Source organism: Simochromis diagramma, unplaced genomic scaffold (genome assembly GCF_900408965.1).
Source record: "Simochromis diagramma unplaced genomic scaffold, fSimDia1.1 OVJJ01000419.1, whole genome shotgun sequence".
Lineage (NCBI taxonomy): Eukaryota > Metazoa > Chordata > Actinopteri > Cichliformes > Cichlidae > Simochromis > Simochromis diagramma.
Window position 1 is genome coordinate 2,530,515 of NW_024387244.1, and position 27,442 is coordinate 2,557,956.

Sequence of the window (27,442 nt, forward strand, 5' to 3'; positions counted from 1 at the left end):
AAATCAAACGTATTCTGTTTAGGGTTTCCCCTAACAGCTCAACAGATACGAACACACGGCTACAGAAAATCCAGTGTTTATTTTGGTTTCTGCACATACAAAAAAATAAAAATAAAACAAGTTTTTTTATTGTACTTTTTCTTTGCCCCCATATACAGCAGAGATGCAGCAAAAACACTGTGGTGACCCAAATGTACTTCTGTAAGCAGAAAGGAATTTACAGACAAAGAGAAGGCCTTTGTTTGCAAAGAAAGAAAGAAAAGAAGCACAGCACAATCCTGCAACGACAAGAAACGCACAGCGATACAGAGACGACTTCGCTTTATCGCCATATTTATTATATGTGATTTATTATATAAGATCTGTCTCTATTCATAGCTTGACAAAAAACAAATAAGAAATTAAAAGCCAGAACAGTACATCCAATGTTCTGCATTAATAGTGCAAATTTTACCCTCAAATTAGCAAAACAGATCATAGACCATCATAATTCTGCACAAAAATGCAACTGTTCTCAAACGCAGTAAATAAAAGCAGGAGCTGTGTGGACGGAGAAGTACTCACAGTTTGTTTTTTGAAACCAGAGGTTAAACATCAGGCCTTTAGTGTAACTATTAAGTGTTTATGCAACTGAAAAAGGCATTTTTTTGCCATTATATCAATTAGGATTTATTGTCCTTCAAGTTCGAGTTAGTAAGTTGAAATTTTGATACAGAAAACTGAAACTTGTTGAATGTTTTTTTAAATTCAGTGGCAAAAACGAGCTTTTATAAGATATGATTAAGCTTTTTTATGCTCCGGGATAATAGAAACTAGTTTTTATGCATAAATAGATTTTCTATCTGCCATTTTTTATTTCATATATATATATAAAAAAACATGTTTTTTGGAGTCAACAGGAATAACAAAAAAAGCTATTTTAAAAAAAAAATCACCAAAATAAAAATGAAAGAAAATAAAACTTGACTACTGAATTTTTCAAAGGAAAAAACAAATGAGGGAATTGGATTAAACCACAGATGTGTGCTGTTACATAATAACAGCAATAAATATGTACAATATCCAAACCTGTCCATGAATATAGAAACACAGCGAAGACCCGAAAAAATTAACTAGTGAAAATCTTCATCAACAGCAATAGAAACCAGCAGATAACAGAGCAATTAGCCAGATAGGGTTCAAAGATCACTTAACTTCCTGAGTTTGTGCCTCTGTTGCTGCAGATAACTCATCTGTCGTGTCTGATACATCACTGATCAGATTTGCTTTATTCAGAGACAGAAAGAAATGATTATAGCACTCCATTTTATAGCAATCAGATACAAACAAACAGGTCATTTTAAATAAAAATGCATTTTTATAATGTATTTAATGTTTTTTAAGCACACACACACACACACACACACAGAGCTTTGGAGCTTGTGCAGAAAAAAAGAGCCGACTGAAAGTAAGCTGTAAGGGGTAAAAGTATTTGTGTTATGATGGGGTAACTCAAGGTTCAATGCTCTGCCCCCTGCCGCTAAACAATTACCCTTACATAAAGCATCTGGGGTTACACGGGTAAGTCAGTGTTGCCACACAAGGAGCTAGTCTGCTGCTGCTTGGACCCTATTACAGTCCAGCTCCAGAAATCAGCCAGAAAGGGGCTGAACGGTGAGGACAAATTGAGCTTCCTCTGTAACCTCCAATGACTAGTTTTCTGCAGAGCACATTCATACAAATAAAAATGAGAAAAATTATTAACTGAGGTGTTATCTTGTGCTTCTGTTTATGAGTTTTAACGAGGAGGTGTAAAGAACGCAGGAGTCGCTGATGATCTTACGCAGACCCCATTAGCACGCCGACAGGAGGCGCAACCTTGTTCTCTGCTGGGGAGTTCTGGTAAAACGTGTCAGAGCGGTTCACCCGGAGCAGAGGCGGGATGCTGGAAGATCTGATGTGGAGGATCCTGGTGTCTGTTACTACACAGTCAATCTGCATCATCACCTCAAAGTCTTTGTCCCTTATAATGCTGTCTGTAAGGCAAGAAAGGGAGAAGAAGGTTGTGAAATAAATCTGCAAATAAAGTTAGCATACGTTCATTTTTGTGTTTGCTCGAGTGGAGCGAGTGGAAGTGTACCGAGTATTGTTTGAGACAGTTGACATTAGGTAGGGGGGATAACTGCAGGGAGTTTGGGTGGAGGCTGGGCTACACAGATGGAGTCCAGAGGTGAGTCACACGCTGGATTTCTCCATCGTGGAGATAAACAAAACATCTCTAAACAAGAGCAGGACATGCGAACTGGAAAGAAGAAAAGTCTGGCGAGAGTGTGGGAGAAAGAAAGAGTGATTGCAGATGATGAGTCAGGATGCTTCTTGCTGGGCTGAGAGACGAAGAGAAAGTTTGGCAAAGCTGAAAAGTCAGAAAGTTTTTGCCGCTGATGAGTCAGGCTGTTGTGTTTGAAGAAACCCGGGGAAAGCAGATGGTGTACAGTGCAGACAACGTTAAATACTGTATGTTTCACAGAGTCATCTGAAAGCTTGACCTACAAACAAGCAATCTGCTTTTATTTTGGAAAATTTAAACTTGGAAAAAGATACTGGACTTCACACAAGTGGTTCATGGTTTGTGGTATCCAGCAAGATATCTACACTCAGCCTGGGGTGGAAAAAACACCCTTTAAAGTGGACATTCTTATAAACTTTTTCTGGGGAGAAATGGGAATTAAAACATGTTGAAGGGTCGCTTATATATTCACACTAACAAATAACTTGCGGCTTCTTTTGTGTGGGGGTTGAGATAAAATTCCCCATATGCATCACACCCAATCCAAACAGCCTGCAAAGATCTTTTAAAAAGCTTTGGTCATTTTTCCAGATACCCGTGTAAGCCATCAGCTTCCTAATCGTTCATCAGGACATACAGTTGGAGGCAGTGGGAGTTCATCTGATTGTACAGAGGCTATAAAATAGCTCCTTCTCAAGACGGAAGATTCCACTGATGTTCATATCATTAGACAGCTAGTACCGGTAACTCTGACCTCATCTGCTGATAAACCTCCGATTTTGCACCTGCACTGAAACCAGAGCTTTTCCAATAGCTTCAGTGTTTCAGCAGACATCTCTGGAAGTCATTCTCTGCATCTGGATTTGTCGCTTTATGACCCTCTCAATTTAGGTCTGAAGGAGACTGGAAAAATGAATCATGTATATTGCGGCTGGATCAGTTCAAGGTCCCGTGCCTCTGAGAGGCTGGACTTATAATAATATATAATAATAATGGATTGGATTTATATAGCGCTTTTCTAGGCACCCAAAGCGCTTTACAATCACAGTGAGTTTACACATTTTACGCCTTTTACGTTCAAAAGCAATAAAATCCACCCATGGCAAGGAACGCGGCTTTTGCTGCTACACTTGGAGTTATGTGACCACTTGCTTGCAGAGTTCAGCTGCTGTTAGCAGACATTAGATGAATAAATACTGTTTTTGTTCAGCCAAGCGGTTACTTGAGCTAAATGCTAAAAACAGCCTGCTAACATGCTGTGTTTACCATTTTAGTTCTATTTGCCAAATAGTGCTCCTGTAAATACAAATACTCACTATTTCAGTCGCACTTTGTTATTCCTTAATGAAATCAATACTTTTTAAGTGTACAGCAATGACCCTGTCATTTCTGGCCTAAACCATTATCCAAACTCAGGACTTACATGTAATACTCGACTCTGTTTACATCAGTCTTTCACCAGAATGCCAAACTGTGTAACGTCTTTTTAACTAACAGCTTGTGAGGCCTGAACAGTGAAAGAGGAAACACACAAACACACAGCTTTCAAATAGCAAGTCTTTGAAGAGGCTGCCAGATCTGCCATCCTGCTCTGCGTGGTCTCATTTCCTCCTTATACTGGTACCATCTGGATCTGTTTCAGAAACCTTCAGCGTCACAGCGAGCTGGTCTACGCTGATAAAGGCCCGATGTCTGGCAGCGGTGCATCTGAGGAAACCTGAGAGTGCATCTCAGGAGGACGTTGGCTGCCAGATTGGAACAAACTCTAAGGATATGTTCATGAAGGAAGGCCTTTTATTTTGTTTACATCAAAAGGAAGCATTATTCATCAGTAAGTATGGTCCCAAACTAAATAATGTGATTTGGGACAATGAAAATAAATGGAGGGTCACATTCACACAAACCATCAGTCCAGTTTTAATGAACTTTTCCAGTATGTTGGGCTTTAACTTACTAAACTACAAGCTATCATTCTACAGTAGAATGTAAGAGCCAATTAGAAGCAAAAAAAAGTAATGCTCACCATTAGAAATAAAGAATAATACGCTTAGATTTGACTTAGTAACTGCCAGTTGTGAGGGGGAAAAACTGTCTGGTGAGAAGTTGCTAGCAGTAGCTGCAAAATCAATTGCTAAAGCCCCGATCACGGAGGCCTGCAGTCTGTGAGCCCTTGGCCATTGTTGATCACTAGGGAAACGTTTATATTCTGCAACTGGTTTGTGAGTGGTTGCTGGTAGTGCTGTGGTGCTGCTGCAGCGAAATCCTCCTTTTTAACCCGCTAGCAGGTTGCTGCGGTCATTTCCATAGAAAATGCCATTTCTGCCAACCGTCCTGGATACAGAGTCTGTCTGCATTCAAAGTAAAAAAGCTGCACCTTTCAAAATGTGTTGGCTGCTGTGGGACAGCAAAACTTTTATTTTGAAGGGAAATGTTCTCCATTTCCTAATATTTCAAGTTTTCAAGTTGGGGAATCCACATTTTTCCCTAGCAACCAGAGGTTTCCAGGGGGATCACTGACTGGTCTCTATGACTGAAGCCTTACTGAATTCAACCAACAAGTGGTTAAGATTCATCTGAACCGCAGCGCTCAATGATGGACCAAACAAGTCATTTTTAAAGGCACATAATCACTATAGTCACTGGAGTCTTATTTTTCTGGAGTGGCTTGAGTTAAAAATTTGGTTTGGTGAGAGTGAACTCCATTTCTGAGCACTGCTGTTTAGATTAGGGAAGTAGGAAAATCTGACCCTCAAGTCAATCAGCAGTATAGAGCTGTACATTGAACCCCCAGTGAAAGGCAGCCTGTTGGCTACAGTGCGCATGTATAATCTCACAGAAGTAAAAATAGACTGCAGTGCGTCCATCCACCTGTAAGTGATGTCAACCCTGAAAAATCCCCCTCTTTCAAACACGTCGCTTTCAATTGATTGAGCTACTTTCAAACTCAGAGGATTACTGAATAAACACACCCCACAGCCCTTATAAGGAGCCACTGCTGTGGCTGATACATTTTTAGAGAAAACCAAATATGTCTAGATTAAATAACACTATGAAGTGTGGACGTTAGATCAAAAACTCCATCTTTAATGTTCAGTTATTGACCAAGACAGACTAAATGATCCCTCCAGATTAGCCAAGCCTCTCCATCTCCTCCAGATGAAAACTATTTAGTGACTAGAGAAGGAAGGCATTCTTAAAGCAGAGCAGCAACAGGGAGCTGGAAAGAATTATCTTCCAGTACAGTATTACTCTCCAGTAAGAGGACAGTGTTTCTCCTTCTCTAAGGGTCTCACCCAACTAAATATGCATACATTTGCACTTAATCACTTCAAAGGTCCAAACAAGGACAGCATAAATCTAAAATGCTACTTGAAGGCTGCTATCTGTGCAGCACATGGGGCTCCATATCTAAAAGGAAAGAGGACCGTGTGGAGATAGTGCTTCAGGAGAATTACTGCATCCTTTGCTTTGTCTTAGTCCTCACTTTTCAGTCACAAGGCAGGAGCAGTTGTGTTACTTCTGAACATAAAACGGGTGTTAGCCCTCTCCCTAGGAACTACCACATCATCGAGCCAACTTATTACACGCAAAGACACGAACAGACAGGCATTAACCCGCTGTTTTGAATTTGTAACTCAATTCAACCGTCCATGACAGATCATGCAAATTTGAGACCTTTGTTGAGCAATCGAGAATCTTTCCAGACCTGACGTTTCTTTATAAATGCCACCTTTGTTTGGCCATTTCAACAATTAGCTCACAAGCACATCTTGGATTTCACTATTTACTGCTTATTTCAATGGTTTCATTTGACTGGCCTGGACCTTAACATTCCTCCCTGACAAGACCAACCGAGAACAATGTTTACCTTCATCTATCTTCACCTAACACCCATCTCACAGAAAAAAAAAATCTAAGTGGCCTCGTCTCTCCTGCTGAGTGAGCGGCTCACATTTCACCCACTCACTCCTCCCAGGGTTAGCTGCTGAAACATTAACCAAATTGGATGCTTCTCCACTCACAAGTATGAAGTTAACAGGAAAACAAAAAGGTTCTCAAATAAAAATGACAGTTCAACTGTTAACGACAGTGTGGTGTCTTCCTATTTGCTTACATCAGACATAAACACAGCCCCTCTTGAGCGCGTTTCTCTCTCAGCTCACTTCTACACGTGCTTTGTGAAAATCAGGCCACCTGTTACTGAAGCATCTAATGACCTGACTTTGATAGAACGCACTGATAATCCTGCAGATCTGACAGCCGTGAAGCAAAGTCTCGATGACGTCATGGATGTCAAAAACACGCATACACCAATTGTCAATCATTTGAGAATATGCACAAGTGCAAGTCTACGCTTTCTGCTGATCCAGTGTTTGTTTTTGAAGGCAGGTGGTGAAAATAAATGAGCGACTACATGAGCTGGAAAGCAGCCCCCAGAACGCAACCAAGCGCGTTCTGATTGCCACCCACTCTGTCCACAGCTGTGGACCGCAAGTAAATTGAGTCAGATGAGCTGTGTCTCTGCTCTCCCATCTGAAGCGGACATGAAATTTGCTTTAAGTTATTTGATTATTAAATGACAAGTTATTATGTGACTCAGTAACAATGAATGAATTGACCAGTGTACTCTGAGCAAAGTGCTTAGACTTTCAAGTAGGTTTAATAGTCAACTGATGCACTCCAGGCAAGAAACCAATGTTCTTCACTTATTTCTTTGCTTAACTTCTGCCTGTTGTTTAATTTGCTTCTAAACTAAACCCTTGAAAACACAACCACAGAAGTAAAACACAAAACTCTTTGTTCTAATAGAATTTCTAACCCTTTTTTTCTGTAAATGTCTGAGGCCACAAGTAATGCATTCTTGTGGGCAAACGTGATTGAGAATGTGAACCTGGGCTGCCTTTTATCTGCCACATCGCGCTGCACTTCCAAACTGTGTCTGTGCTGCACTTCTTACCATTTATGTTCATGGCTGGCAACACGACAGACATCTTGGGTGGACTTCCTTTATTGTGGCTGGTGGCAGGAAGTAGGAGATGATCCTGAGAACAAAGAAGAGAAGGTTGGAAATTGGAGAACGCAACAAACTCAAAGCAAACAAAACATTTGGCTTGTATGTGTTTAATGATGAAGAGGCCTTTCACAATGAGTTTAGAGCCTTTTCTTAAAGAATACACACGATCAGCTTCAGCAGCTTAACGAGGCTTCTGTCATCACGGGCAAGATAATAGGTGGAAGAAGCTGGGAGACGTTACAAGTTGCTTGTATTATTTATCAGAGCATGAAGCCGTTTGTTCCACAAAATGACTCCAAGCTGAAACTTTTAAAGCTATTAGAACCACTGCTGTGAAAATGAGGAGATTAAGACAAAACAGAGTCTAAGAATGAAACAGGATGACAAAAGATGGTTCTTATTCTTTTCCCAGTTTGTGAGGCAAAAACATATTTGTGAACCCATAGAGGCTGAGAAAACCTAAACAGCTGCATCGACGCCTGCTGAAGACAATATCATGTGACCGGTGTAACGTTAACAACAGTGAACCTCAGCAGGTAACTGTGAGGTTCTGGTGTGAGTGACATGAAGAATTAAGGTTGCTAAGGTGACGGTAGACAGGGAATATGGGTCCAGGAGATGGATTACAGGAAAATAAACAGGATAGGGACAATGACAGCTTCTTTTTCATAACAGTGAATACGAGAATGTGCTTCGTAGTTTCTGTAACGTTTCATCAAAATGGTGCAAAAATTCATAAAGAATTTTGTTTCGGTTAAGTGTATGTTGTGATCTGTGCTCATGGGAACTAAATGTAAGCTGAAAAGGTGAAATTATGTGTTAAAAATGACGGCGTGTCTGTGATTGGAGAGTGGAAGGAAAAACAGAAAACACCAGCCACATTACTGCTCCTCATCAGGGGCTTGACAAGTCCACATGACAGCTGATGCTGCCATAGCGATGGCTGAAAGCTGGCAGTGTTTCCATCACGTCGCCCCAATGCACACTTACGTAAAGCCACAGGCGCCACAACAGCATCAGAAGTGACACAGGGCCACACAATGACGGCAGAGTAAGACACGCCTGGACGATTCTTTCTTTAGCTCGCTGAGAGTTGTGTTTTCCATCGTCTTACCTCGTTTACTACCTAAATTAAGACACAGGTGGTAACGCATCTGCACGGCCTTAAGCTGCCTTGACCGAAACGTGACCTTTTTGCAACATACTGCACAGAGTGACTTCAACTGCTGGAAGGTGCAAGAACAGACCATAATGAAAAAATACTTTTGTCTCAAGGGACAAAACTCAAACATTTTTGTGACTGGCTTTAAAATATAAACAATTTAATCCAGAACTTTGGCAGTCTTGTAATAACATCATACCAACTGGAACAAAAAAAAGCAAAAGCATTCCTGCTTTGTCAGACACACACACCCCGAAACCCAGGAAACCAAATACAGGCAAATAAACGGAGAGAGAAAAGCTAACGAGGTCTGTGAGAATTAAAAGAAGGTCACAGTGAATGACTGGCCTGTAACTAAAACACTTTACATGAAGTGTCTATTTATCATTTCGTCCTTATGTTTTTGTCATATTCATTAAAAACAGTATTTTTGAACGCTATCTCCAGTTGAATAAAATCAAGATAAGATCAGAAAACACACAGAAAAAAGAGGAACGGGCTAAAATGTGGAAAATGCAAGTGTAAGAGAAACACCTGAATAAAGTGCGATTCACCTTTAAAGAGTTCAAAATCCAAGAAACAAATTCCTAAATCTAACAAATCCACTGAAGCGCTTCATTATTGGTATTTTCTGTCTTTTTAATGCCTTTTTTTTTGTAAGGAATGACTGGTTAATCAAACTAAACAGCTGCCCTAAATTTACGTTTGAACTATTCAATTGTTTGTAAAATATCCACAAAGACGACTTTTGTGAATGAAAGTTAAAAAGAGAGAGAGAGAGGGAGAGAGATTATTACCTGTAATGTTAATGGTTTCTGACACGAAGTTGGAGAAAGCAGACCACCCTCCTCCCCCTTGCATCACAAAGCTGCTACAAACTAAAGGCTGGCTACTTGACCTGCAAAGACCTTCACCTCGGGTACACCATTGTTCCCTTTGTCCTTGTCGTCACTATGCCAACCTAAAGCCGAACCTTTGTGTCTCGATCTTTGGATACATATGTCAAAATTCTCACCGCCCTGACTGACCCTGAGCTTACCTTCACCGAGATTATCCAGCAGTCTAGAGCAGGAACATTCTCAGCCTTTCCAGTTAAACTCAGTCCAGCTTAATTATCACCAACCACAGAAAAAAGAAAAAAATGAAAAGAGAGAACAAAAAGGTGTTTTCCAGCTTCAAAAGAGCTTTTGATAGCAAATTTAATAATATCTCAGTGCGATCACTTTGGAAGCCGCTGTGCGTTTTTGTTGTTCAGTGAGAGGTGGCAAAGAATAAAACTCCTGTAAAACTCAAAGCAAAAAGTTTACCGTGAACCAAACTAATTTCCCTTTTTCCTGGTTAGAATGAAGGGATGAAAGGCAGATATGAATATCATCAAGATAAGACTACAAGCCACATTTAACCATACATTTATATAGTGCTTTGTTCTATAAACTTGCAGGCCAATTTAAAACAAATAAAACCAAACAAGCACGCTTTCCAGAAAACTGGAATGGCCGATGGAAGCCCGTACCGGCACCGGCAAACTCCACACAGAATGGTTTGAGCAGAGCTCCTTGCTGTGAGGTAACAGTAATAACCAGTACCCCCCCGGCACTTAGTCTCAAATGCGCAAGAATTAATAAAGATCAAGATAACTGGCAGTAATATTTGAGTATAAACAAATATTGCAAATTCAAAACTGGCCTTTGGTTCAAAAGAAACCTCTCTGCTGAAGAAAAGAGACATTGCACTAAATTTGAGTCCCTTGCTTAATTTTGGTTTAATCACAAATCTGACCAGATTCAAACAGAATGAAATCGGTTTAGTGTTGATGTGTAAAAACTTCCAGCTGCATTTTGCTTCATGTGCCTAATTCTCCCATTCACCTCAGCTAGAAACAAGTCCAAACTTACCCTACGGAAAGACACGACATAGAAGGTGTCGCCGCGGCGGTTCAGCTCATCAAAGAAGTCGGTGTACGTGTGACGAGGGGCGTAGTACACCTGCAGCTCACTGCCAGGACTCCTGTGGAAGAAACGCAGATAAATATGAAAACACTCGTCAGAGAAATATGGTAGCAATGAAACCTACAAACATTCAAGCATGCATACTTGTAATTAACTGCAGATAGTAAATGTAGGATAATCTGTAATATATCCATATTTCAACTATATGATTTATATCACAGCGTCCTATTTGATTTCTGCTTGTTCAAACACCATCAACTCAAACAGCAACTACTAAAACATCCCAGTGGTCTGTGCCTCAGTATAACAGACTTGCCCAGTAATTTGCTGCTGGAGCACAAAGTAAAGCCTAAAAACTGCTACTTCGCTGTCTCACTGCAGCATTGAGTACTTCCTCCTATTTTTGGTGTTATGTTTTTTTCATCTGGCCTTACAGAGGTTAACTTCTGAAAGCGATTTTCTTTCATTTTCCTATGAACTCAGATATTTTGTAGCCAGATTTAAAAGCGCCAAAAAGCCATTGACACCATCTGTGTGATCTAAACTGTGCAGCAGAAAAGTTTCTCGTTCATCGCCAAACTTCTAAAGCGGTGTGCAAGGGTCATCCTTTAAAAATCACTGCATCATAAATCGAATATTATAAAACTGTATAACATAAAAAAAAAGGGGACAAATGCCAAAAACGCTCCAGTTTCTATTTAAAGCAACGCTTTGGTCAAATTCTACTAAAACACCAAAACATGGCAGGTTATTATGTCTACAGGTGCATCAACTAATCAACCTTCATTAAAACAAAACACAAACACCTGAAATTTTCTGTAGCCGGCCTTTACTTACTTTTCCGCAGTAGTTTCTGTGTATTGAACCGTCACAATCTGGCTGCCTTCGTCCTCCTTATTTCCTGTTTTCTGTCAGGGAAAAACCAGACAATTAGCTATAATCTGTGCAACCACATCAATGCCCATGAAAGAGAGCAGTAAAAATAAATAGTATTGCCTACATAAAAGCAGACTATGCTTTCAAAACTCCTAGAGATCCACACACACACATGTGTCAAGGTTTTCTCCTGATAAATTACATCTCGTTCAGAAATTTTACAGCTGTCATGAAGAAATAAAGACTCAGGTGGTGATCCACAGGCACATGTTACATCAGAGTGAGCAGATTTACTGTTCAACTCCAAAGGCCGAAAGGGTAAAACAGCTGAATACAGCCAGGCAATAAACACCTCCACCTTTTCTGTTAATACAGATAAGAACAACGTGTGTATATATGAAGTGGGCAGATGGTCGGCTTTAGTAGACTGGACCTGCTGTGACAGATTTTGAAAAAAAAAAGAAAAAAATATGGAAAAAAGGAGCAGGGGGCACTAATCCCATAGCTCCCCTCTAAGTGTTATGTTTACTTTCTCAGGGCTGCCGGATTAAATTCAGCCCAATAAAGAGAAACGAGAGGCAGAAAAAGGGGTAGGTGTGACTGGAGGTGAAACAGTGGTGAAAGACAGGCTTTGGGTTGCCAAGAGACTTTTAAAGTGGAATGGCTTGAAATCCAAATGAGGTTTAGTTTGCAATATGTATTGCCAGCAGCAAATATCACGTAAATTTGTGCACGGACCATTACGTGTGTTTTACCGTTTTGCAAAACACGCTGCTGTGACTTACCAGAATCGTCCTGGTGGGTTTGTGGTTGCTGTTATTCTCTCGTCTCGATTTGGTCTGCTGAACTTCGTGACGGTGGACCCAACCCCTCAACTCATGGGCCAGCCTGCCAAATTAACACAGTGCGTCTTTGCATTTTAGCATGAGGGGAAACATATGGACAGTAAGCTGTATATGATATAAAGTTACTTACTCAATGCACTTGGTCCTGTTGACAGAAGGCTGGCAGGGCGGAGACGGTCTGACAAAGATGGGGTCCTTTACCACCATCAGGGCTTTATCTTCAGATCTAAAACAGAATAAAAAGCACAGAGATGTGAAATAACCAAAGAGCCAAAACTTTGCACAGCCACTAAGATACTCAAAAATCTACGTCAACCTGCTACAAATATTGTGAATAAAGAGCAAGAACTAATACGGCTGCGTGCAGTTCACTGCAGGCAAAGTACCCATGGTGGAATAAGTAACAGGGAACAAAGTGGCACCAAATTGGAATTCATCATGGCTTTAATGTGGTGATAATTACACTAGGAACTAATAAAAAAAATATTTTTGGTTCTTTTTGCTCAACATGTGCAGAGGTGGCAGTGATCCAATCGCTGAATGCATGCATGAAGACATATACTTGCATCAAAGGGGCGAGTGCAGCGACGCGTGCTGCTGTAAATCCTGCGCACACTTATCATAAACATGCTACAGAGTTGAGCACTGCCACCCAAATGGTCACATATAGTCTGACTCTGAACACAGACAGATGAAAACAATCAAACGTTACCACATTTAAGTTCAAATGATTAGCACCACACAGCACCTCCTGACTTTACTCTGCAGATTTTACTCCCTGACTCTGGTTAGACAGTTACAGAGAGTGAATGTAACTCTCGAGGTGCCGATGTAGACTACCCAAAGAAAGTGCCCACCTGTGCGGGGCTTTGTTAAGAAAAATGTAAGTCAGCGACGTAATCCCTCCCCTGGGCCTCACCGATGTGAGCCAATTTGTTGACTATGCCTCATTTTCCCGTCTCTTAATGTCCTGGAAATGGTTCCATGAGACAACATGTCAGACCAAAGAGGCCTGATAGTAAGTTTAAAAGAGGGGCCCATTTTAACCTTCAAGCACATGAGCAGCTTCCTGTTCAGTGGGACCCTAAGATTAGATCGCATATCTCCCCAATCATTCTTCTCACTGCTGGGTTTGGTGCTGTCACCCCTTTTGCAAAGGCTAATGTGTTCCTTCCTGCCTGCGCTGTGTTTAATGCTGCTGAGAAACTTGATACTACACAAGAACAGTCTGCATTAACATGTGACAAAGCCTAGGCAGAGATCTAACACACAACGCAGGATGCCTTGGAGACGTTAGATGTTTGACCACCTTGCAAAACATAATTTTCATGACATGGGGAGTCAGGTATGGTACCAAAAAGGAATGTTATTCATGCAATTTACAAATGTAACTGCAGGATCTGGAGTGCATTTAGAAAAAACAAAGAATATATACATAAGCACATAGAAAAAGAAACTATTAACAATATACAGCTTTCTGTCAAACAAGAACTGACCCCAATTTCTCACCTTGCAATTCAAAGCGCAACTACTAGACTACAGCAAGGACGCTGGAGGCATTCAAACGGCTGTTTGGACAAGGTAGGTGATCAGCTGCCACTTGTGTTTACATGGGCCTTAATGAGCTTCACCGGTTCAGACTGAGCACAGGTGCATCCTGGTCTACTTACATACTGGATAAACATGCTGTTGTGAAGGCAGTTAGGGGGTTTAGCTCATTACCTGTCGCCCATCTCAGACGGCCTGCTGCCAAGAGCGTCAGGACCCATCAGGCGTTCAATTTCTGCCTCTGGTGAGAAACCCAACAGGTGTCTGCCACTGTGCTGCGTGGAAGCAACTTCGAGCGAAGAGCCCGGGCCACCCTGAAACAGACTGATGACAAAGAAAAAAGTCAGTTAAGAAAAACAAAAAACCTGCAGGTGAGGTAAAATCAGGACACTTGAATTAGAAAAGAAAAGAAATGTAAAAAAAAAGAACTTGGTGCTGGACTGAAATGCACGTGACCCACATCCTGTGCACAGGAGGGATTTTTGTTTTTAGCCACGAGCAGAATCTGAACTCTGATCTCGACTGCACAACCCAAAGGGCGCATGCACACAAGCAAAAATACACACAGTTACTTTGAGTGGTATTACTACGCTGTGTGGCATTTTCATTTCAAAGGGATCTAACCTCAAAGCGGACATTTTTTACATTCCAGAGGAGAGCCCAAACACAAAAAGCCACAGATGTGAGCACAGGTAGAGGCTCACACACACTGCAGATACTGTGAATGCAACCGCAAAAGCAAACTCATTCGCAGTCCCAGGAAACTTATCCATGTTTAACCTCTAGATAAAAAGGAAAGAAAAAAGTGGATTTTAGTAAAGAGAAGTTTCAGATCCAGAAAAGATATGCTTGGATCCTCGTGGAGAATGAAATTCCCAGTAGGAAATAAACATTTTTATAAAATGAGAACAGAAAATTTTTCAATACACTTGGAGGTGAACTGCGCTCTTGAGTTACACAACCCCTCCATCTGCTAGCTGAGAGGAATCAAGTCCCCCCCCCTTGGTGTAGTTTTATATAACTCATTACAATTTGTCCCAATTGTTAATATTACAAGCAGAGATAAGAAAAATGACCATGTGCAAATGCTTTTTACGTTTCTTTCTTATGTTTGAAGCCAGAATGATTTTATTTTACTTTCACAAGTGGTAACAGTTTACTTTTGCCCCAGCCCATCGCAGTGTTTTGAGAGTTATTCATCCATTAGTCAAGAAGTCCTATAAACTCTGGCAGCAACATCAGAGGACTGAACTGTACACACAAGAACAATACGGCACATATGAACTATTAATCGTCACTTTCTTTTCCAAGAGTTAGGATAAAGGTGGGCTTTTATAGCATGTGCATTAATGGACTACATACTACTCAGTAAAGTCTTACGGGGAAACCCCCAAAAGTATTACCATGCAAAGTCAATGACTTTTAATATACACAAATATTAGCTCAACCGATGATCACCTTTTATTTCCTTTTACTTTTTGTTCAATATACTGATAGAGATTTTTCTTCGTTTTGAGGGAGTGGGGCGGTTAAAAAGTTGAAGACATCGTCTGAAAAGGAAAACGTTTTTTGCATAATATCTTACATGTAGGGCGTGCTTCCCACTGTGAGTCACGGGGCTTCCCATTTCTATTCAGTCAATAATCACGGCAGAAATATTCATGCAGCCTGACAATATCAGCGCCATCAGCGCTCATTTGGTTTGAATTGAATTTCAGCCATCGATCACTGTATCAAATGACTTTTTATGGCAAGTGAAAGCATTCATCTGTTCAGTGTCCCACGCTCACCTCATTGGTGCAACATTAAGAACGAGGAACACCACGACCACCATGAGGCACACCGCTCTCCTTTTGGGTGCTGTTGCTTTCAGCGCTGTGTTCTGCAGAGAAAGCGAGGAAACCCATTGTAGGAAAAAACGACTTCCAACATGTGCACATGTGCCTGTACTGTGAGGGAAGCGCTGGTCGTATCTCACCTTGCTCAGAAGGCCCTCCAGCTGTTTCTTTAGGTTGCCGTTCTCACTCTTGAGCACCTCGTTCTCAGACAGCGCCACCTTCAGGCGAGCTTCCAGCGAGAGCAAATACTCTTTCTTCTTTTTCCGAGACAGGGATGCTGACTCGCGGTTTTTTATCATGCGCTGCTGTCTCTGGGACAACTTGGACTACAGTGGGAATGTGAGAAAAAACAGAAACAAGGACATCATTTATTATTGAAGTTACGCCAATATTTTATCCTTCCTCGACTCAGCACATATCCAAACAGGAAAGAGAAGCAGTTACTTCCTAAGCCACCCGTTGGACTGCAGACCACAGGTTCTTCTGACTTAAATAAAAAGTCTTTTGAATCACATGAGCAGTTGTTTTTAGTAAAATGATCCAAAAGTGTCTTGGGAATGAGGAGAAAACTAGAAACATCTCGTGCTTCCAAAAAGTTAGGTTACGGCTGTCTCATCCAACATGCATTACGGACATCATAAATACAGCATCAGAGGAGATTTACTCAATCACTACATCTCTACTGAGTCACCACTGGTACAGAACTTACTTTCTGGTCCAGAGCGATCGTGCTGAATACCGCTGGCAAAACATTATTATTTCCCAGAGTAGTTGATCTTTAATCTTTCGAGTGTATTTTTTTTGATAATTATGGGAAATAAGCGTGTGAACGTGTGCTTTGTGATTTCACAGTGACGTCGACCATCAAGTCCAAACAAGAACCGAGGATGGGATTAACAAAAAAAGAAACAAAAAAAAACCCCACACAAAACAAAAACAAAACAAAAAAAAACTGCCCATAAACATAATCACTCTGACCGCAGCGTCTCTGGGAAACTAAACATCATTTTACAGTCAATTCTAAAGACGTACGTTATATTCATTTGTATTTACTGCCATTTCATTTCACATACATGTGCTCCGACATCTGCTCTGTCCATTTCTTGAACCAACACTCATTCATTAACACTTGGAACACATGAGGTATATTGAAAAATACTGAGGAAGGAGAGGTGGGAGAAGGCAGAGGTTTGAATTGCAGAGATTGGCATGAGAAAGAAGAAATCACAGGAAACGCAGAAAATAAATGGAAGCAGGAAAGATAAACCCAACATAAAAACCAGTGCCGACTGTGTTATTCTCACCCAGAGACTCCCTCTGTTGCTGGTGCTCTAGTTTACCTCAGTGATAGAATAATAAACAGACACATTAAGGATGTATTGTAAGGTTAATGACAATTCTTCAGCAAATCCTGGCATTAACATCGCTCCAAAGAGCCCTTAAGTGTATGCTTTAAGTAAAATATTTACACCAGGATCCTCTAGGGGCATAAAAGGTCACCTGCAATGCTTCTATTCTATATGTGTGTTTAGAAAAGGTGTCACTCATTGATAAATGGGTTCACATCAGGCACATAAACACAGAAACAGTTTATATGTTAGTGGTCTAAATGTGGAAACATAAGAACGGCCACAGCCAGCATCTATTGTTTTAACTCTCAAGGTAAACTATAAATAAATAAATACAATTCTGGCATTTTTTTCAGTTCAGATTTGTTTATCTGAGGCGTTTGTGTGAATCAAGACTTAAAAAATATCAACATAAACAAATTAATAAATAAATAAAGACACGCTCAAGTTGTTAGATTCTTTCCACTTGACGTCAGTAAGATGAGAACTGAAATCAAAGTCTCGCATGCTAACCCAAATAGTGCATATATTAACATGACCTCTCTCAAATTAGCAGAACCAGTGGCACAGATTACCCAAACACCTTCATTGTCCACCCACTCCCCAGCCATCTCGCCGCCCCTCTTCTCCAAACACAAACGTCCTCCTAAGGGTAAGTCTCTAAGATCCAGGGTCTAATAGCCCCGCTGGTGATTAAGTTATTTGGATCCCTGTATTTGTGTTCTGTCTCCTGAGAAACTCTTCTGTCTCCCAGCCGAGGTCTGGGAGCCGTGCCACTAGCCCGAGCCTGGGAACACTGCAAGTAAGCAGTTACCAGGGAGTGAAGAGCACGGGGAACTTCACGTCGCGTCCACAATGAGGCTGGGGAGGAAGATGTGGGGCAAGGGGCAAAAAAAAGGGGGCTGAGTGGCATTTCTCAAGAAGCTTGGCGGGTTGAGAGGCTAACAGTGATACTCGTTCACACTCAAACTATTTGAATGCCAGTGGGAAATGCAAACAAGGGGGGAAAATGCCCATTAGCACAGCACAGCTCATACAGCAACAGCTGCAGACAGCTGTTGGTTTACTGATCAGCGCCGTGTGAATGCATCTAATTGCATGATCATCCCAACTCCTGGTCAACAGCACTTCAACAGATGAATATGGGTGAAGAGAGAAAAGCATACAGGAGTCTGATCGCCACAATGCAAGTGAGGAACCCCTCATTCAGTTCAACAGTTCAAGGATTATTCCAAAAGGAAGTTTGTGATTAACCATTAATCTATCCAGATGATAGTGGCTTCCTCTAACGGGTCAGGGTGTAAATGTTTCATGATTTTACTGTGAGTCATAAACCCTCATAACTGTGAAATGGTTTCCGTAGGTGACATTTCAGTCGAGCGTGACGCAGACAGTCGCCGAGATCACAAGTCCCCCAACAGTCGAAAGGATGCGCACAGTACCGACAAAGAGAACATCTTTGCTAATGCAGGAGGAAGCCGGGAGAGAGAGGTGATGAGTTACAGATCTGTCGTAGCCAATGTGGTTGCAATATGTTGAGCAAAGAGCAAGCAGAATGATGAACCTACTTCAGCCATAAAGTTTGCTAATAGGATGCGAGTGGATCATTATTATAGTCGTGTATTTTCTATTGTGATTTTTGTTTATTTCGTTTTGACTTCTTCAAGTCTATTAATTCAGTTTAGTTTCAGCTCGTTTCCAGAGTGCGTTTGGTCGTTTCAGTTGATTTTTTGTTGTTTAAAAATGTTTAGTTTTAATTTAGTTAGTAATGATTATTGTATGGAGGGCATGAGCCAGAGGCAAGATTTAGGAAAATTAGTACAGGCAGTAGAACTTTTGGAAATCAGTTGACTCTCAATGAACACATCAATTTTAGTTTAGTTACTATTATAACCCTGGATAAGAGTTCTGGCAGTTTAAGGACAAAATTTTGGAATTCTATATAAACAGTGAGCGATTAACCGTGCTGTGCTTCTGAAAAAAAATATAACAGCTACTACTATTTTTCCCCATCAGCAGTATGCAGTGTGAAGTGCACAGTGCTTGTACGGTGAGACTACAAAAAGGGGTCTTAAGTTAAGTGTTCATGTGTTATTCACTCACTGCCTACTTTCTTCAACTGCTAATGGCAAAGAAAGGTGATTTAAGTGACTTCTGAGTATTTCACAAACTGCTGACCTACTGGGATTTTCCCACACAACCATTTCTAGAGTTTTTAGAGATTGGTCCAAAAAACAGTGAGTGCCAGTTCTCTGGGTGGAAATGCCCTGTTAATGCCAGAGGCCAGAGGCACACTGTGGGCCTGTTAGTACCAAGTGTGAATGCCTAAGCCTACCACACTATTGTTACTGAACATGTTTTTACCACAGTGTATGCATCTTACAATGGCTGCTTCCAACAGAATTAGGTACAAGGCTCTTCAACATGACAATGAGCTCAGTTTACTCAAAAAGCCTCCACGGTCACCAGATCTCAATCTAACGGATTAAGTCTGAGACGTAAAGTATTGGAACAAGAGATTTGCAACATTGAAGTGCAGCCAGCAAATCTGCAGCAACTGTGTGATGTTGCTGCAAAACCTCAGAGGAATAGGTCCAAGCACCTTGTTGAATCCATGTCATGAAGAATTAAGGCCATTCTGAAGGAAAAAGGAGTCCAAGTACTAGAAAGTTATACCTAAAAAAAAAGTGGCCAGCGAGTGGATTCAATGTTTTTAATCAAGCTCAGTCTCAGCTGTCCAGCTTTAGAAATATTTCTGATGAAAAGAAGTTAAACATGCCTAAATATCTGAGTTAGCTGTACGCAGGGACCACCAGGCCTTCCTGGGGCCCACGCCTGTAAATCCTTCCATCCTACTAATGGGAACCTTTGTGGAGGCCTGCAATTTCAGACGGGATTGGTTTCCCTTGCATGCATGCACATGCACACAAACACACACTCACATACATCTAAATCCCTTGCCATTTGGGAGCCCATTACACTACACTAACCCAATCCCTGATGGCTATTTACAGCTGTCGCACTGCACAACACCTGTCAGAAGCATGTAATCCTTTGCAGCCGTTTAACATCCAGGCTTACGCAGGCCAAAATACAGTACTGTGGAGACCAGAATCAGCGACACACACACACAGACTTACTGTACAACATGCAGCAACACCTGGCACAAGCATGCCATCTTTAACAGGCATTTTACACATCCACAAGCCTATCAAGACCACCACTCTGCTGCAGCCAAACCACAATGAGTGAACACAGCTGCAGTGCTCTCTCACGAAGAGTCGAGCCTCTTACATTCTCCTTGTTGTGCCACAGAAACAACCAACTCCACTGAAATTGCTCTAAATATAAAAACATTCCATCCTTAACAAAAATGTGTAAAAACTGCCCCAGTTGTCCTTTAAAAGGCTCTTCAGATGAGCTTTTTAAATTTCCACTACCTTTTTCTCTTGGTAAATAAGGTGAACTTCAAAACTTTGGATCTCTTTGTCCTGCTAACAATTAAATGTTTACAGACCCTTTCTTTTAATCACCTATTATAAACTTTATTGACTTGGTTGGCTTTACAAATGGCTGAGAGGAGTATTTGTTTTGGCCTCTGAGGTTTGGAATTCCTCGACATTTCTCTCGATGTCTGGCGCAAAAAGTGCTTCTCTCGACTGAATTATGCCTGCGATAATTGGACAAGTTCCTCTACGCCCTTTTAGGGGTGGGCGGCTTTTACAGCTAGAGGTCAACTATTACATTTTATTTAAAAAAAAAAAAAACACAACAAACCCAGACGCTTTTCAGAATCTTTTTTTTTTAATTACCCGATTAACCAAGTTAATATTAATTAAGATGAAGTGAACTGTTTTCCATGTTCACATATATCACTGCCCCGTGAGATAATAACAGCAGAAATCTGGATACATTTTCCCACTGTCACCACAGAAATCACTGCACATGATTTTAGAGACATTCCACAAATGTGACACATGGTTTTCCATAATTAACAAAGGTTCAAAATATGTTAACTTTTCATTTTTGCAACTTTGCTGTTCAGCCTAATGCTAAGGAGACATGCTGTGAATGTGGAAGTCCTGCTAACAAAACAAACAAGTCCAAAAGAGGAGACAGAGTGAGAACATGTTTCTCAACCCAATAAAGGTCAGATGAGAACAAGACATGAGTAACTGCTGTGCTGGAGACCGAAGCCCGAAACAACAGCGAATTTGCTAAAAGTCCCAGCGAGTCGCTAGCCTCAGGTCTTTAAAAGATCACAACAAACACGCCCACACAAAATAAGACAAGCACTTGTAAAAGTTGGTGACCCTTTATGAAGAGACCAAGAAAATGTGCCATAAACAATAAAAAAAATACTACAAGTTTACTTTATGTCTTTTAAATTGCTGGGGCAGTCTCTGCTGCAGCTAACGGGGCCGTGGTTGCATGTATACGCTGTCGTAAAAATCAACCAGGGAGAAACGAATGCGTGTGGGGAAAGCGCAGCTGTCCTGGCATCACCCCTGAACGCATCACGCGAAAGAATACACCCTCTGCCATTAATACTGAAAGCAATGCCCTGTCATTTTCAAACTAATCTGTTCTACTGTAGCAAATTAAAAAAATAAAACACTCATCATCTATTTGCATTTTTACATGTTTGTGTCGTCTCAGTGCTCTGCAGCGTTCCTTAAGATTTATCTCTGATTACAAAGTGAAAATCATTCCTTTCAGATCATAACGTGGTCTCAAGCCACGGTTCTCAAAGTGTGGTCTGTGGTCACAAATGGTGGCCGTTGTTAACATTTTATTCGGCCCCTGCGCACAACAAAGAAAGAATGTGATTCTCTACATTTCATACTATGTATAATGGTGCAAAATGAGACAAAAGGAGCAGTTTTCTTCTGTTTTAACTTCTTATGGGTGGCTGTGGTTTGGGAGATAGAGTAGGTGGTCTCCTAATGGGAAGGTTGGTGGTTTGTTGCCCAAGCGTACTTTGGTATGATCTGCATGCCAAGAAATCCTGGGGCAAGATACTGAACCCTGAGTTGCTCCCGATGAATTCACCAGAGTGTAGGTGCATGCGATCGTTAGAGAGAAAGCACTAGTCTAGAGGCAAGGCACAGAAAAAGGTGCTTGTGCGAATGCATGTTCTATAAAGCACTTCGAATGCTCATGTAGAGTAGAAAAGAGCTGCATAAGAACAAGTTCATGTAACTTTCAGTTCTGCTCTAGCCACCATAAGTCTTAAGAAACAGAGTTGGTTTCAAGAAATGCCATCAGTGGTTTAAAAAACCCGCAAAACAAAACAAAACCCCCCAAAACTACAAAACTCGCACAAAAATGACAACCACCAAGACAAACCACCCTCTGAGCAGTGACATTGCAAAGTAAGTGTTTCACGTGTGGATTTCTATAGCCCTCCATCATAAACTGGCTCCCTACACTGGCACTTTGAGTGCCCCTGGTACAAAGTAAATGAACGTGCCTGGTACTCACTCTCTATTTTAAAAAAAGCAGCAATTTGTGTCTTCAGTGACTGGCATGGTCCATGCAGAGTAATAACTTTTCTCTCAGTGTGGAAAAATGGATTCATTATTATAAACAACAGCTATAAATGCTTTTTCATTTCCACCATTTTAGCCAAAAATCAAAGTTAATGGTTTGTGAGATTAAAATTAATACTAAAAAAAAAAAAGGTTTAAATGGGGGAGTTTGGGTTGGACAGGATCCAGTTCAAGCGTAAACACCCGGAGCACAGCATCACAAAGTGAGCAACTGCACGCACACTCACGATGCATAACAATGCTGCTCCACGCAAGCGCACACAGGCAAGTACTTGCATGTCGATACACACACGCGCACACAAACACAGGTGTTGAAGGCACCATTTATTCCTGTGAATTACTTGGGCACATTGCTGGTTAGGTAGCAAATTAAAGACTACGACCATCACAGCGTTTCGTGAGCTTAAAAATCCTACCTATCCTTAAGATACTCCTCCACTGTCGTTGAAATACTCATTAAAGGCCTGCATGCTTCTAAAACACACAGGGTAAAAATAAAAATGTTTTACAAGCATGTAATTTATTTATTTATTTTGGTAAACTAGCTCTGAACGATAATCAGATATATTACTCCGGTGCTTTCTTTTAATTTTATATTTACTTTTAACTCCAACTCTGTATAGTTTGTAAAGCACTTTGTAACCTGTCTATGAAAAGTGGAACAAATAAGAATTATACAATTATACTTATATCACCACATGTGCCTGCATTTAATGCACCTGATTTTAGAGTAAACACCCAACAAATCCCCACAAAAACAAGTTAACAGTCAGCACACAGAGAAAGATGAATAATCATGACACACAAAATAAGAAAGAATTTTTTTTTCCTGTATATTTTATGGATAAGAGCTTTTAAACCAGAAGTGGTAACATCTCAGTGTCGGGTGATTATATAGAAACTCTCATAAAAGAAGATTCTTAGAGAATGCTCGGAACTCACATCATCCTCTGAGGATGGGGTCAAAAGTGTGCCCGAAACCACAGGTGGAGCAGCGACGGGTACAGACCAGTCCTGGCTGAGTGCTGGCATAGTGACCACGCTCCCAGAGATGGCCTGTGGTGTTTGGATCTGCAGTAGCTGGCTTGGCTGAGACAGCAAAAGAGGGTGACCTGAGAGAGACACACACAGGCTTTTTCAAATTAAAGGTCTGAACCACGCTAATCATATTTTTATTGTGTGATTAACATAGACTAATGAAGATTACTTTGCTTTCGCATTTATTTTTTCATCCAGCCTTCGTCTTGTACAGTGACAATACACGAAAGAAAGATGAGCCCAATGTGCCCTGTAAAAATGATGCAGATGCAGGTTCCTCCAAACTCCTCCCTGCCTCAGGTGACCCACATACACCTCCTTCTCTTTAACAGGACTTTTTTGTTAAATTACAGGTGGAGAAGATGTTTGCCATCTTGACCCATGGTCTTAAACTTGCACATTCCACCGTGATAGGTTTGTGATGTTTATCAGCTTAAACAGACATAAATGTGCACGTGTCCCCACACTTGAAGTACAACATAGCTCAAATGAAATAAACAAGGAAAACATAATGCAAGACTGTCACTATAAATTAAGGTCTTACTAATGCAGAAGCCTCCCAGAGCGGTGTGCCAGGAACCACTCATCAAGCTGACCCTGCCACCTTCCCCTTTAATGCTAAACCTGTCAATGCTAATTGTGCAAGCGTTTGCCAGTTCTGCTAATGAATGTGTGCAGTGCCAACACCAAGTCCTGCGCCCAAGTTCACCATGTGTAAGAAGTCATAGGCCTAAAAAAAAAAACGTCAAACGTTTGGTTCAGCATGTTTGTTTGTTGGAAAATAATCAATAAACAGTTTCATTTCCTTTCTTTCCTTTTTCAAATCGTCCCGTTGCTGAGGAGGTTTACTCCTCAGCTGTGAATGTTGATGAGCTCATAAAACAATACCTTTCATAGCACTGAGCACGCTTGAATAATTTTCCATCTGGGGCTTTGCATTTGAATGTCTTGGCCTTAACCATCTGCCATCTTGGCCGTTACAAGGCAGACAGAGGAGCCAAGTTCAAATTCACTTCGAGAGAGGTCAGATGCTCCACCCATTTGGGACCCAAGCAATGACATAAGTATTTACATTGGCTTAGATGCTGCTGATGTAACAAACACAGAGGGCCTGACTGGTCACCCAGAAAGGCTAAACCAGAAAGAAACAACAGCAATAATGACTCTAATGCACGAAACACATAGCAGCCCATAAACAGTCTCACTTTTTGGTTAGAAAGCAAGCTTGTTCGGCTATTTATTAAAAAAATAATGATTTAAAAAGAGCATATTTTTTTCAGATGTTAGGCAAATATGGACATATTTTGATTAAGATAATCTACTGTCTAATTTCATTCTTATGTCTTGATCATCGAGCAAAATAGTGAGAAACAGCCTCACACAGAGCAAAAACTGTTGTTAAAGCACCACCTACTGGCAAAGATACAACAATTAAATTATTGCTTACAAAAGATTTAGTAGCACTGACAACATAATCCTGAATATCATCTCTAAATTATGAGTTACAAAGTATTATGAGTAAGACATATCAAATTTCCAGTTAATATGACTAATGCATTGGTCTGATGCAATACAGTGCAGGGAGAAGCATGTTTTGATGTGTTGCAGTGTGAGCCCTGACCTGCAGGGGGTGCTGGTTTGATGTTGACTGGAGCTGGTTTTACCACAGGGAGCACAGTGGTCTGCAGGGGCTGGATGATGATTGTCTTGGCCTGCATGGGAGCTGCTGCTTGAGCCAATGGCACAGCTGTAATCAGTGGTTTGGGCTGGATGGAAACCTTTGGGCCAATCTGAATCGGCTTCTTGACCGGCTGCACTGGCTTGGCTGGTGTGCATGTGTGCATATGTCAAAGGACAGGGATGGAAGTAGTTAGACAAGGAAACGGTATTCATATAAATATCCTAAGCTCAGGAAAACAAATATGCATTTACAGTTATAAGTTATTCTTAAAGGACTTTTTTTTCGGGACACGACATCCCAGAGTTTTGCAAACCCATACTGTGGTGCAAAAATAGCAAATCTTCCCTGTTTTAGTAATCAAAGGTCTAAATATTGAGAAAAGCTGAATAGCTAGCAGACGTGTGGTGGCAGAAGCTGCCTCACCTCGTACAACCTGATTGGTCCTCTTTGCAGCTTTTCTAGGTGGGGAAGAGATTTCAGAAAAGCCACTGGACTCTGAGCAGACTGAAAGAGGAGACGGCTGCGATTGTGGAGACAGGGCCTCATCCTGAATGAAGAAACAAATGAGATTTAGATCGTGTATCTTCGAGGACATGATCAGTGTAGTCACATCACTGTTTAAATACGTTTCACCCGTGACACTATAAATTAATTTGTGAAGCCATTTGTACTCTATGTGTGCTCAAGGCACGCCAGATAAAAACAGATAGAGTGTCCTTATCAGTACTCAAAGACTCCAGCAGACAAATGTGTCCTTGGAGAAGTCAGGACGATTCCTTTAGCAGACAAATGCGTGCAGACTGTGTTGGGGCCAGAAAAAGATGTAACCCTTGTCCTTGTTTTGACACGCTGTGAAAACATCTGCCTGCTAAATTATGCTAATATGCTTGAAGCTGTCAGCACCTTTTTTTCTGTTTTTAACGAGACGTTGGAGCACATTTCAGATGGATGGCAAATTATTAATCTGACAAGGTGTTTAAGGCTTTTGGTAATAAGTGTCTCAAGTGTGTGCATGACCATCCAAAAGGAAAGAGCAGCTGTCATTGTTTGAACGCCATCTGGATGAAAATTTTTGTTGCTGCAACTGCTCAAAGGAGGGGCAAGCATGTAAATAATCACATTGTGAAACAAAGTGCAATTTGCATTGGAAATGCAATTCAAATGCAGAAAAACCAGGAAGGACAAAGAGTTGAAAACCGTGTCTTACCTGCAAGGAACACGGAGACAAAGCTTCCACTGAGGCAGGAGAGGGCACCGAGCTCAGAGTGTGGGCAGGTGACAGAGAGTCCACGCTCACCTCACCATCTGGATGCACAAGGACATGGAAACAATGGGCAATATGTGCGAGTCTTATTCAGCATAAGCCAATGCGTCTCTCAAGTATTGAACCATTCAATACTTTTGTATTGTTGGACCATTAAACCTACTGCATGGTGGACAAGTTTGAAAAATAATGACGCACCAATGTTACATGCATGTAGTAAAACAGCTATATTATCCCTGAATAATATCCCTTTTAGATTTATTTATACAGTCCTTATTTTGTGCTGCAGTGTGACACCACGTACCTGTGGAAATGCTGCATGTATCCATTTCATTCCATGGGGGAATGTCGATGTCAAAGTCCAGAACTGGAACACCATTGGCCTGAGAAATCAAACATATGGTTTTGAAAAAAATGGACTTCCTGAGAAAGCAGAATGGAAGCAAATGCATGTAGGGAAATCCAATCAATGTGTCATTTATAGCTGATAAAATTAAACACGTTTGAATTCTGGGGCATTTATTTGAGTCTACAGTATTTTTTTTGCATGCACGATGTAGGTGGAATTTTTTTATTTTTTTTTTGGTGCATGATCTGTCCTTGCATAACAAAATGTGGCTGTAGCCATCTTAGGCTCTACCTTCAGCACCACACAGTCAATTTTTTTCAGATTTCCACTGGGCTGATCTTTCACTTCCCCATGTATTTGCATATTAAGAGGATGAGTTACTCACATAGCCAGCATTATCAAGAGCCTCAAGCAGCTCATCTGCATCCCGCAGCTCATCGCCTAGTTTCTCCAGCTCATCGAACAGGCTTAAGTCTGTATGTCAATGAGAACAGAACACAGACAATTGCTTTCCATTAGAAATCTTTATCATGAGATTATTGAAGAAATGAATACAAAACAATTACAAAAAATATCTTCAAAATAAGTAAGTGCCACATTTGGCTTTTGCTTTTTTCTTGCGGTTAACTGCCAGTAAAAGAGACGAGCTGGTATGATCAAATTTACTGTATTTAGTTAGTTCTGCCATATTCAATAACTAGCCCATACAGG

General features: G+C 41.0%; 1 protein-coding gene across 1 annotated transcript in view; it reads right to left on the reverse strand.

The window, feature by feature from the left end:
* Nucleotides 1-111: 111 nt before the first annotated feature.
* atf6 (activating transcription factor 6) overlaps nucleotides 112-27,442 on the reverse strand; it is a 28,370-nt gene continuing 1,039 nt past the window's right edge. The window contains exons 2-16 of the mRNA XM_040052942.1: nucleotides 27,117-27,205; nucleotides 26,687-26,765; nucleotides 26,326-26,423; nucleotides 25,542-25,665; nucleotides 25,059-25,262; nucleotides 23,342-23,511; nucleotides 15,639-15,824; nucleotides 15,451-15,542; nucleotides 13,835-13,984; nucleotides 12,243-12,338; nucleotides 12,053-12,155; nucleotides 11,229-11,299; nucleotides 10,338-10,449; nucleotides 7,224-7,308; nucleotides 112-2,015 (exon numbers count right to left, since the gene is read on the reverse strand). Coding sequence (XP_039908876.1) covers nucleotides 1,819-2,015; nucleotides 7,224-7,308; nucleotides 10,338-10,449; nucleotides 11,229-11,299; nucleotides 12,053-12,155; nucleotides 12,243-12,338; nucleotides 13,835-13,984; nucleotides 15,451-15,542; nucleotides 15,639-15,824; nucleotides 23,342-23,511; nucleotides 25,059-25,262; nucleotides 25,542-25,665; nucleotides 26,326-26,423; nucleotides 26,687-26,765; nucleotides 27,117-27,205 — 1,856 coding nt within the window. The 3' untranslated portion in view covers nucleotides 112-1,818. The remainder of the gene's footprint in view (nucleotides 2,016-7,223; nucleotides 7,309-10,337; nucleotides 10,450-11,228; nucleotides 11,300-12,052; nucleotides 12,156-12,242; nucleotides 12,339-13,834; nucleotides 13,985-15,450; nucleotides 15,543-15,638; nucleotides 15,825-23,341; nucleotides 23,512-25,058; nucleotides 25,263-25,541; nucleotides 25,666-26,325; nucleotides 26,424-26,686; nucleotides 26,766-27,116; nucleotides 27,206-27,442) is intronic.